General features: G+C 45.5%; 1 protein-coding gene across 1 annotated transcript; it reads left to right on the top strand.

Moving 5' to 3' along the window:
- Positions 1 to 12,567, top strand: LOC311112127 (protocadherin Fat 1-like; the record flags this gene model as incomplete). Its single annotated transcript, XM_084155105.1, has 11 exons — positions 1 to 27; positions 651 to 1,250; positions 2,054 to 2,276; positions 2,460 to 2,594; positions 2,891 to 3,048; positions 4,378 to 4,858; positions 5,251 to 5,404; positions 6,059 to 6,169; positions 6,301 to 6,944; positions 7,624 to 7,758; positions 10,842 to 12,567. 11 exons carry the CDS (start codon positions 1 to 3, stop codon positions 11,534 to 11,536), a joined length of 3,363 nt encoding a protein of 1,120 aa, XP_084011231.1. The 3' UTR covers positions 11,537 to 12,567.
- Positions 12,568 to 12,800: the final 233 nt, after the last annotated feature.

Below are 12,800 nucleotides of genomic sequence, written 5' to 3' on the forward strand. Positions count from 1 at the left end.
ATGAGGAGAGCACAGGCTCCCTCTACTGTGGGTAAGTGGAGCTGCATAAAGCCATATAGCAAAATGAATGGCAAAGATACTTGGAACGTTTGTCTTGGGTTTTTGCTGTACTGTGTATGTCATTTGGTTTGTCTTCTAAGATAAGCCAATGATCATAGAGTATAATAAACTAACTAACTAACATGCAACTGAAGGAGTGATAGTCAATCATAGGTCTAGCATAGTTATGGTATTACCCATGTATGGGTGATATGGGGATTGCAGTGATAGTTGGGTCAGTCTGCTTTAACATTATTGCCAAAATAGTGGCAGTTATTTGGGCTCATACCTTGTTCGAAACATTACTTTTGTTAACTTGATGAATGAAAACAGTAAAATAGGTGAATTGTGTCTAAGTTTTGGATACATTTTATAACTAGGCCTAAGTCATAGTATGAGTTGTTGATAATCACAAGAAAATCACATGAAAGCTTTTGGTTGGGTCACCGCACGATTTGTTTCTCTCTCTCTCTCTCTCTCTCTCTCTCTCTCTCTCTCTCTCTCTCTCTCTCTCTCTCTCTCTCTCTCTCTCTCTCTCTCTCTCTCGCTCTCCCTTTTGCAACAGACGCAAAGTGTGACTCATCCCTCTCTCCTCCCTTCTCTCCCTCCAGGTGGCTGACAGCGGCAAGCCCCAGCTCCTCTCCACGGCCTACATCAGCATCCGGGTCATCGACGAGAGTGTCTACCCGCCCGCTGTCTTCCCGTTGGACATCTACATCTCTGTCGCCGGCGAGGAATACCCTGGCGGCGTGCTCGGCAAAATCCACGCCACCGACCAGGACATTTACGACACGCTAACTTACAGTCTCGCACCTTCATCATCCTCGGATAACGCCGAAGACGTTCTGTTCACCGTCTCCGCCTCGGACGGCAAAGTCATCGCCCGGCGCCCGCTCGACGTGGGCCACTACCCGCTCAACGTCACCGTCACAGACGGGCGCTTTTCGGCGACGGCCGACGTGAACGTGCACGTGCGCCAAGCGACCCGCCAGGCGCTGGACAACTCCATCGCCGTGCGTTTCGCCGGCATCGCGCCCGAGGAGTTCGTCGGGGACTACTGGCGTACGTTCCAGCGGGCGTTGAGGAATATAGCGGGGGTGAGACGCAGCGAGGTGCAGCTGGTTAGTCTGCAGCCCTTAGAGCAGGGGACAGGAGACCTGGATGTTCTACTGGCTCTGGAGAAGTCTGGGAGTCCCTACCAGCCACAGGAGGTAAAAACATGACCATGGCTCGTATTCACAAAACGTCTCAGAGTAGGAGTGCTGATCTGGGATCAGGTCCTCCCCCCTGTCCATATCATCCTGTTAATTGTGATCTGAAAGGCAAAACTGATCCTAGACCAGCAGTCACACACTATCAATATGTAGCAACGATAATGACTTTGTTCACTAGATTATGAGGTTATGATACCGATAATAATACCAATAACGTATATGATAATATGTTAGCTTAGCATAACATATAATATGGCACACTGTATGAATAGCTTTTAGAATGGTGGTCTTTCTAATACTAACATAACATATTAGCTTAGCATAACATTTAATATGGCACACTATGTATGAATAGCTTTTAAAATGGTGGTCTTTCTAATACTAACATCACATATTAGTTTAGCATAACATATAATATGGCACACTGTATGAATAGCTTTTAAAATGGTGGTCTTTCTTCTACTAACATAAAAGTAAGAAAAGAAGACACCGGTAACCATAGAAATTGACAGAATGTATTTACAGTGGTGAAATAGAATCAAAACTATAGAATTCATCATAAAGAATAGTAAAATGCAATCATAAGGCGGTACGCACCAAAATAACATCTAGCAACTCCGGTAGATCTCTTGGTGTAATGGCTAATGTTTTGGGTTGACGGTTGCTGGACCCGGGTTAGAGTCCCGGCCAGGGCTACCCCCGAATTCACTACAATATGTTACATTTAAATGAATATGTCCATGTAAGGACTTCAAGTCGATCTGTCAGTCTTTTTAAGGTCTTTACTATTGCTCCTCCAGGTGGTCTTCCGCAAGCTCAACTCGTCTGCGGCGGTCATCGAGGAGATGACGGGAGTGCGCATCGTGCGTGTGGTCAAGAAGCTGTGCGCCGGCCTGGACTGCCCACTGCGCTTCTGCGACGAGGTCATCAGCCTGGACAAGACGACCATGTCCACCTATAGCACGGCCCGCCTCAGCTTCGTCACGCCACGACACCAGCGCACGGCTACCTGTCAATGTGAAGGTACTGACAGACACACACAGAGACGTACACAGGCACAAACACACACACCTTTACCCCTTCCACCCCATCACACACAAACACACACCTAAACCACCACACCCCCCATACACATGCCCCTACCCTCTGACCCCACGCCATCCTGGCTTCATCTTGGCTCTTAACCCATATGCGTTGTTGTTCCAGGTGGCAAATGCCCCACAGTGAACAAGCTGTGTGATGCCAACCCCTGCCCAGAGGGCATGGAGTGTGTGACAGAGCAGAAGGAGGCCAAGTATAGCTGTGTGTGTCCAGATGGTGGCAAGCAGGGCAAGTGCTCCGGTAAGACCAGACACACCTCTCATCCTATCTAACTCTCTCTCTCTCCCTCGCTCTCTCTTTCTCGCTCTCCCTCTCTCTATCTCTCCCTATCTCCCTCTCTCTCAGTCTCTCTCTCTCTCTCTCTCTCTCTCTCTCCCGCTCGCTCATTGATATGAAGCTGTCAAATGAGTATATATGAACCTACTGTTTGTTTTGTCTCTGTACTCACTGTCTCCTTATTGCTCTCTCCCTCCTCTATTTCTCCCCCCTCCCATACTTATCCTTACCTCTCTTTATCTCTCCCCCCTTCCTCCCAGACGGCCAGTCCCTGACGTTCAGCGGGACGGGCTATGTCAAGTACCGTCTGATGGAGAATGAGAACAAGGAGGAGATGAAGCTTTCCCTCAGGCTGAGGACCTTCTCCAGCCACGCCACCGTCATGTACGCCAAGGGCACTGACTACAGCATCCTTGAGGTGGGTCAAAGGTCAAACATGGTGCGCGCGTGTCCATGTGGGAAAGTGCCAGATTCTAGATTCTAGCTACTTCTTCTATCTATCTATCTGTGTGTGTGTGTGTGTGTGTGTGTGTGTGTGTGTGTGTGTGTGTGTGTGTGTGTGTGTGTGTGTGTGTGTGTGTGTGTGTGTGTGTGTGTGTGTGTGTGTGTGTGTGTGAAATAAGTGTTATAAAAAAATCACCATCCCACACCATTTCAAGTCCACCATAGTCTTTTTCCCGGCTTGGGCATGAAATCACAGTAAACTAACCCCTTTCTTGTCTGTGCTATGGTTACTATCCAATTTATTCTGAGTCTGCTGCTCCCGCTCCCAGTCCCATGCCCAATCACCATATTAGTCCATGTTATCCTGTGTAGGAAACTGCCTGATAAGCGCTAGCTGCCAGGACCTCCCCTGGGGGCCACCCTGCTGTGTGCTGATTGTCTTAGTCGGCCATTTTTGATCCTCACGTGAAAGGGCTCTGGGAATGTGGTGGTGGGCTGCATGTCAAACAACACACAGCCCTGCTATTTTCAGGGAATGCTGGGAGGGAAGCAGAATGCACTTTCTCACACATTCCTCTCCGGGGGACTGTCTGGGTGCCAGAGGATCAGCTATTCACTACATAGTGCACTACCATAGGGCTCTGGTCAAAAGTAGTGCACTATATAGGGAATAGGGTGCTATTTGCGACCCAGCTTAGGGCTCCAAGGGAGTTAGCCTACTGATTTGAATATGACATGATATCACAAGACATAATGTCATACTGTAAGATACACTATGTATACAAAAGTATGTGGACACCTGTTCAAATTAATTCGGCTATTTCAGCCACACCCGTTGCTGACAGGTGTATTAAATCGAGCACACAGCCATGCAATCTCCATAGACAAACATTGGCAGTGAATGGCCTTACTGAAGAGCGCAGTGATATTCAACGTGGCACCGTGATAGGATGCCACCATTCCAACAAGTCAGTTCGTCAAATTTCTGCCCTGCTAGAGCTGCCCCGGTCAACTGTAAGATACTGTACCTCTAGACTAGATACTGAGAATAGTAGTAATATGGTGTTAAATATCTGTGTGTGTAGACTGTACAGTAGTCAATGGTACGAGGTTGTGCTCTTCATGGAACTAGACCTTAACGTTCACATTATGCATCTCAAGGTCTAAAAAATATTATGGTAGCTTCTAGTTATCCAGTCTGGTTAGATCTACAAAAGGTCCTATGGTGGGTAGGGACTAACGGTTGTATCTGGATGGGGCATTAACTTATTTTTCTCTCTCTGTCCCTTTCTCCTTCTGTCAGATTGTGAATGGCCGCCTGCAGTACAAGTTTGACTGCGGCAGCGGCCCGGGAATCGTCTCTGTACACAGCACCCAGGTCAACGACGGCGACTGGCACACGGTCACCCTTGAGGTGGATGGCAACTACGCCAAACTAGTCCTGGACCGCGTACACGCCGCCTCGGGCACAGCGCCCGGTACTCTGCGCACACTCAACCTAGACAACAGCGTCTACTTCGGCGGGCACGTGCGCCAGCACGCCTCTTCCACCGCTGGGCGCCACGGCCGCAGCTTGCCCGTCACCAATGGGCTCCGAGGCTGCGTGGAAGCCATCGTGCTAAACGGCAAGGAGCTGCCGCTCAACACCAAGGCGCATGGTGCCCACGCCGTGCTGGAGGATGTGGTGGACGTGGCGCCCGGGTGTGTGCTGGCGCCCGCTGCAGAGGGCTGCTCCAGCAACCCCTGCACCAACGGGGGCAGCTGCTCCTCACTGGCCAAAGGAGGTACGGAGCTCCCGTTGTGGTTTTTGTCGCTTCGAGTTGTGTTTATTCAAGTTGCTTAGTTATGCTCCTCAACCTAGTCTCCTTATAATGCTCAACGTTTGATTATTTGAAGATGATTACTTTATCGTCCAAATGTGGGTTTCTGAACCCAAAGTTAAAGTATACAGCTGTGATCTTCATTCCACAATCCAAACCTGTTTAACCCATCATCTTTATTCCTCAGTCTATCCAGCTCCCGTGTGCTAATAAACACAGTTTCTCTATGTCTTTTACCACAAAGACAAACTATATTTTTTCCCCAGAACCCTGTGAACACAGACATCAAGAAATGACCTTAGAATTACAATAAAATGTCCTACCTTTTTCTTATTCCTTCTCTGCTGTTTGCCCAGGTTACTTCTGTAAGTGCAAGGCTTCATTCATGGGTACTCACTGTGAGATTGGCATCAGCCCGTGTGCCTCCAACCCCTGCCTGTACGGGGGCACCTGCGTGCCACGCGGAGATGACTTCTACTGCCAGTGCAGAGGGCAGTACTCAGGACAACGGTATGGATCTATCCCTTTCATGTAGATATGATAATTTTATTAACATAGTGACTGTTTAAGGGTTAAAATGAAATTATAGATTTGGGAGCTCAGACGAGCCATTTTTCCTAACTTTTGCTAACATAGTGCCTGTTAAAGCTGACAGATATAATTATTTATTACTTGTAATAAGCATGGTATTAAAAATTATGCCCTCTTACCAATTTCAATGTTTGGATTTCATTTTCAAAAAAATATTATGTTTTGGCAGGTGTTGTATAAATATTGGCGGAGGAAACAATCTCGGCTTATCTGCATTCTCAAATCCATCATTCCGTTTTTAAAAAATGCTCATATCCAGGGCTCAGTATTCTCCATCAAGAGTAACATATATTAGCACTCTATTAGCTCAATCTGAAATTAAAATCAAGCCTGAGCTCGTGTTGATAAAAACCGGAAGTACTGATCTGTAGGAAATGGCATTAAGCGTTTCCGCAGCACTGAAATCACATGCACACATATCGGTAATTCTCTGTAAAATTAAGTATGTATTGGATACTTGTATTTATGATACTAGTATTAAGGATTGGATTTGTGACTGTCAGGAAATAATGGGTTATTTTTCATTACCATTTGGTCTAGGCTGCTGTATTGAATATTTATTTTCCACTACAGGTGCCAGGTGGGGCCATACTGCACAGACAACCCCTGTAAAAACAGTGGGAAGTGCATTGACAGTCTGGATGGTCCTGTGTGTGAGTGTGAACAGGGATTCCAGGGTGACAGGTATGTGTGCTCAAAGGGCGGCCATCTTAATTATCAAAGCCACAGTTTTTCCAGTTTCTCTACTAACTACTAACTTTTACTGTTCATGTGTTTCTGTCTCCTTATTCTCTTTGTCCTTTGTTGCTTTGCAGGTGCCTCAGTGATGTGGACGAGTGCCTGAAGAACCCTTGCTCCAATGGCGGCCAATGCCAGAACACCTATGGCTCGTATACCTGCAACTGCTCCCTGGGCTACATCGGGCGGCTATGCGAACTCCGCTCCGAGGTCCGCAACGAGTTTGTCTCCACCTCCTGGAACATCGGCCTTGAAGAAGTCATTGGTATTGTGGTCTTTGTGGCCTCCATTTTCCTCCTGGTCGTCCTCTTCGTGGTCATCCGCAAGAGGCCGTGCCGAAGAAAGTCCAAGTCTGACGACGACAAGCGCAGCCCGGGAGGCTTGGGAGCGCCGCACTCCTTCCTCCAGCGGCCCTACTTTGACGCTAAGCTCTGTAAGAACATTTACTCTGACATTCCGCCGCAGGTGCCTGTTCGGCCCAGCTCGTACACACCCAGCATCCCCAGCGACTCGCGCAACAACCTGGACCGCAACTCGTTCGAGGGCTCGGCCATCCCCGAGCACCCCGAGTTCAGCACGTTCAACCCGGACACGATGCACGGACACCGCAAGACGGTAGCCGTGTGCAGCGTGGCGCCCAACCTGCCTCCGCCGCCGCCCTCCAACTCGGTCTCTGACAGCGACTCCATTCAGAAGCCCAGCTGGGACTATGAATATGACGGTAAAGCTCTATTACTTCAATCCATATCTTTATTGTTTATTAATATTTGTAGATTCCCTACTATTTATTTTTTAGGCTCCTTGTGGAATTACCTCACATCATTCATGGAGTGTCCAATAGGGTTGGACCGATATATGATGAAATCAACTATCATGATATTTGACAATGACGATATATAGTGAAGTGCAAGACAGTATATCGTGATATGTAAGACTATACTCTATTTGAAATGTACAAATCAAAACTGTGCAGTTTTATCAGTTAGGCTGTATCAATATGTTAAACATGAAGTCTAAATGAATTAACAAAGCTTTCTTTTTTCACCATACTAAGATTATTTAATGAGAATGTGACTATAATATCATAAGTAAGGACAAAAATTGCACAGTCTGGAATGATTTAGTTATTAACGGCGCAAAACGATAATATCAGATATCGCGATATTTGGAGTAGCATATCGTAGAAGAGGTCTCCCCAAATATCGCCCAACCCTAGTGTCCAATACTAAAGCCAAAATACAAAAACCCTCTATTTCATTCCCGGGCTACTTGGTGTGTACTTGCAACTAGATCACAGTACAAATTTAGCAAATCCCTGCGTGTAATCTCTTCCGGAAATACTACTTCAACAACTTACATCTTTGTATGTTTGTCTGTGTGTTTGTGCTTCTGTACTCCAGCTAAGGTAGTAGACTTGGATCACTGTTCGACCAAGAAGCCAGTGGAGGACAGTGCCTGTCATTACAACACCAGGGGCAGTATGTCTGAGGTCCAGTCCCTCAGCTCCTTCCAGTCCGAGTCATGTGACGATAACGGTATGTATCTGCACAGAAATTGTCAACCTTGCCAGTTTAGGGATCCTCTTTTCATTGATAAATGTCCTAATACGTTGACTAGATTGATTTATACCCGAAGTGAACCAAGGAAGTTTGGTCCTCTTACAGACCCATATTTGTACTAAACGTAGATATTAAAATGTAGTTTTAGTTTGGTTGTATAGTTTCTGAATTGTGAAGCAGTACATCAGACTCTTGCATGTTTGCAGTGGAAAGCACACGTGGGGATGCTTGTGGAAAACTTGTCTGGTTCTTGTTCGACTGCAGTTCTTTGTAGAGTGGCCCCTTGGCTGTAGTTGACTTGTATACATGCTACATGCTAACCATTTCTCTTTGCATGCCGTGATTGGCTGCAACGTTGGCTCTGTGGGGTCATGTGTTATTTTCTCTCCCTCTTTGCTGCGGGGCTTCAGTTCCCATTTGGATCAAATCGGTCCACAGACCCAGAACACGGTTTTAACTAGGGGTCAGCTTGTAAGTCCTCAATCACCTCGGTACAGAAGGAAGCGATCAAAGAGAACATTTTTGCAAGATTCTCCAGGCATAAAAAAGCATTTTCCGTTGTCGGTCTCTCTCTGTTCTGTCTCGCCCTCTACTCAGCCCTAGCCGCAAAACAGGCTTGCTTGTACAGGCGTCCCCGCTGAAGTGACAAGAGGGGAAATTAGCATTAGCCAAGGAAGTTAGCAAATTAGCATCATAACATAATTTGAAGTTATTTTATTTTATTTACTTGCATGTCCCTTTTTTGTTTGTCTCTCTTTTTGCATGTGTTTCTTTCTAAACAAAATCTAGCCACGGATGGATATTTGAAGAAAACAGCAAGGAGCATTAAGCAAGGGTATAAAGTACATATGATGGTTCTTCTCCCATATCTGCCCTTATTTCACATTGGGTTGTGGGGAATGTGTTTACCATCAATCACCTCAACCTTCATCTGTACTTACCCTTAACCTGACCGTGAAAACCTGCTGGTTTTCTGATAAATAGATGTATTTATCATATATTTACAGTATATCTATATAGAAAATATGTCTTACTTCTTTGTGAAAAAAGCATTTCTTTATTATTTAGTTTTTTAGACTGTATTTGGACAAAATATAGTCTTATCTATTTTAAGACTGGAAAGGCGTTTTTATCCTTGAGAATGTATCTGATCCTTCCTTCCATACTGTCAATGGCACCCCTATTATCTCCGTATGTTGTTGCTGTGTGTTCTCTTGCACAAAGACCAAACTCCCTCTCCACCGTGTCCCGTTCCACCTCTGTGTTGTGACCAACCATTGAAACCCAAACATCCAATGTAGACGTCCTTCAACATCATGCAGTCAAAGTCTTACCCTCCTGTCCTCCCTTCGTCCTACCCCCCAACCAAAAACTCCATACGTTTCAGAGCAACACAGGGACATTTTGTTGTTGTAGGGAAACGTTTCTCGAACGTTGGTTTGACGTTTCCCAATGCAAACGTGCACTTCCATTTGTGTTTGGTTTCTTTTTCCATATCATTTGTACTAATGGTAAAATTCTCCTCATCTGCTCCTTTCCCCTTACCTTTAACAAGCCTCCATAGTGACGGTAATCCACCTTGTCAACTCTGTTATTGACTCGGTGGAAGGAGAAGGTACTCTTTTGCTACTATCACCTCAAAACTTGTTAGCCGTCTGTGGTGTTTCTGTGTGGTGGCGTTCCATAGACCTGGGTTCAAATACTATTTCAAATCTTTCAAGTACTTTGAGTGTTTGCTTCCATCTGCCTGGAGTGCCAGGTGGGCGGAGTTTGCACTTTTTAAAATGTTCTATTGGTTCCATTGCAACAGGCAAGCTTAATCAAGCACAATTGCAGTATTTGAAATGATTTCGAATACAATTTGAACCCATGTCTGGTAGTTTCGTGCTCCGTCCTCAGTGTCAGGGCGACGAGTTAGGCCTCGGAGATGCCATTTCCTTATCCAATGATATGCCTCATCTCATTGTCATCCAAATTATTGCAATTCGCGCTGCCTAATTTGAGGCTGAAAATTGAAATGTCTCACATGATTGGCCAATTAACAGAGCAGCAAAAGTGTCATTTGGAAGGTGCTAGATTAATTTCCCTCGCTCCTCGATTGACTGTTTAAGAAAATGGCACGATTGTTGTCATTATTGTAAGCGTGTATCTTTGCTCAGAGCAGTAGTTTTTTTTTTCATGTTTCATTCTTGTTCTGGGCTTCTCTCTCTCAGGTTCTTAACTTGACTTGTTCTCCCTCTCTCCTCTCCCTTCTCACCTCGTCTAAAGAGTCTTTTTTGGCTCATGATCTCAAGAATCCAAGAGGTGACTGTTTTGTCATTTGTTTGCCTGAAGCCCAGTGGTGTTTCTCCCCCCTTACTGTCAACCAAAAAAATAATCCCTTGCATGACGTAGATGCTGTGAGGAAATAAGACTGGAAATGTTTAAGAATGATTTGGTCGAAACAATATCATATCGATAGTTATAAACTAAACATGGAAACTGTCTAATTTTGTCACAGCACTTCAATTAAAATCCCTCACATAGACCCTAAAATTAGTTTTGTGTCCCCCCTTCCCCCAGTAACTATAACTATCCCACGTTGAATGAAGTTATTAATATCACTCAGATTCCTTTGATTCCTGACACTAAAAAACATGGAGCCAACTTGAAAGAAACCGTTTGAAACGGTGCTTTGAAAATCACTAATCGTATTCACCCCCATTTTGAAATGATCTCAGCATAAACCACTCCATAAAAGCAGTGAAAGTAGGAAAAAAAGTGTCTGTTTTGAGTGTACTACATCTTAATCAGTATTTGTTTTTACTATGTGTGTGTACATGTGTGTGTTTGCAGTATGTGTGTGTAAACTGTTTTGTGATTTCTGTGTTTTTTTTACGAATGCAACTTACTTTGTTGGTGTGTCGTGACAATTGCATGGTGTGGGTTTGTAACATTAACATGCTACTGTTGTGTAAATGTATGTAATCTGATCTGTGCGAGTGTGTGTGTGTGTGCTTTGATTGAGGCATAGGGTGGTGGGACCTGTGGTGTCTAATTCTTTGCATCCTGTCCAACAGGCTACCACTGGGACACATCTGATTGGATGCCAAGTGTTCAACTTCCTGGAATCCAGGAGTTCCCGCAGTATGAGGTCGTGGAGTCCCCGGCCCCCCTGTACAGTGACCAGAACGCCATCGATACTGACTACTACCCCGGCGGCTATGACATCGAGAGCGACTTCCCGCCGCCGCCCGAGCACTTCCCCGCCCACGACGACCTGCCCCCGCCGCCGCTGCCCGAGTATGGTGACCGCTACGACACCCTGGAACCACCCCGGAGGGACCTGGCGCCTCCTGGCAGCCCCGGTTCGAGTTCGGCCTCGGGGGTGCGCCACCGCCCACCACTGCCCCAGCTCTATAGCCTTAACCAGTACCTACCGCACCACCACTACCCCAGCGACGCTGAGGGCAACCCGGGCTGCGGCGGCTCCACAGCTGCCACCAACGCCACCACCACCCCGGCCTCCACCATGGGCGGCGGCAGCAGCTACCGGGGTGGCTACCCCATGGGGTACGGGCGGGGGGACTTTGAGGCGCCGGCGCTGGACAACATGTCCATGTCCCTGTACACGTCCACGGCCTCCTGCTCGGACATGTCGGCGTGCTGCGAGGAGTCAGAGGTCATGATGAGCGACTATGAGAGCGGTGACGAGGGACACTTTGAGCGGCTGGCCATCCCCGCACTGGACTCCCAACAGCACACTGAAGTCTGACACTGGATCCAAACAAAAGTGCCTGAACACCCCCCATCTGTACCTTATGTTAACCCCCTCTAACCGAGTATGTACACACTACAACTACACACAACACAAAGAGACACTACACTGACACACATACACACTTATACATACACACACACAGAGCAATGAATTTGTTCACCTAAACAGGGGTTGTTGGGACTGGTCTTACGCTGAAGGCTGCTTGTTGGGGCGGCAGTGTCTTCAAGGAGATATCATTTAACAGCACTGGACCCCGTAGCCTCCTCTATCTACTCAGTCCAACTCCTGCAGTACTGGAAAAATACCCATGTTTGAGTTGGCTGTGCCATTGCTTTAAGTAAATGTTAATTATGCACAAGAAATGACTGATGGAAAACTACATTGATGTACAACTACGAAGAAAAAAAGAAAACCATTGACACAATAACGATCATGATAGATAAAACACACACTACAAGGTGATATCTGTATTTGTAGAGGTAAAACCGTGCAAACTGATTTTTGATACAAATCCTCGTTCATTTTCAATGTAAATTTAAATGTACAGTTTTGATTTCAAGGTTTATTAGGTTTTGTAGATATTTTATGCTTTTATTTTCCCAAAAAAACACAAGTTAAATGGTGTGCGACATTATCAGCCTTACTGTTCCTTCATTCACAAGAAGAAAAAACTGAAAGTTGTTTAAAAAAAAGAGAAGAGCGCTGCTTTTCCAAAACACGATGTATCCGTAAAAAGTTGATTGTCTCCTGCTCATTTCAAAAAGGGTCTTCGGTGAGCGACTGCATATTCTTGTGTTGTTCTATTTTTTATTTGTTTGTTTGTAAATGGCGACTTTGGAACCTCTTTATTTTTCCACCACGAAAATGGGACCCAATATATTTATAGTGCAAAGTTATCCATAGACACTTGACTTTTTCAGGTGTCTATGTGGGTGTGAGCAGTGCTATGGTCTTGTTAAGGTTTTTATTGAATACTGCCACTAGCTCACGCTTTCCTATTGGCAATAAATTATTCATAAAAAATACTTTGGGTGCCTTGTGTATTTTATTTGCTGCTGGTGTTTCAAGTATTTCATTTAATTCAATTCATTACACCTTTATTCATCCAACTTTATTTAGGGGCAATGAAATAAAGCAAGTCAGGGTAAACATCAAAGTCTACTGTAGAAATATCTAGTGTATAACATACATCTTTGCATTGATGGATGAAATTGATTGCCAATCAGCTTCTCATATTTGACAAGTGATCTCAATAACA

The sequence above is a fragment of the Coregonus lavaretus genome, assembly GCF_964263955.1.
Source record: "Coregonus lavaretus genome assembly, chromosome: 38".
Taxonomy (NCBI): Eukaryota; Metazoa; Chordata; class Actinopteri; order Salmoniformes; family Salmonidae; genus Coregonus; species Coregonus lavaretus.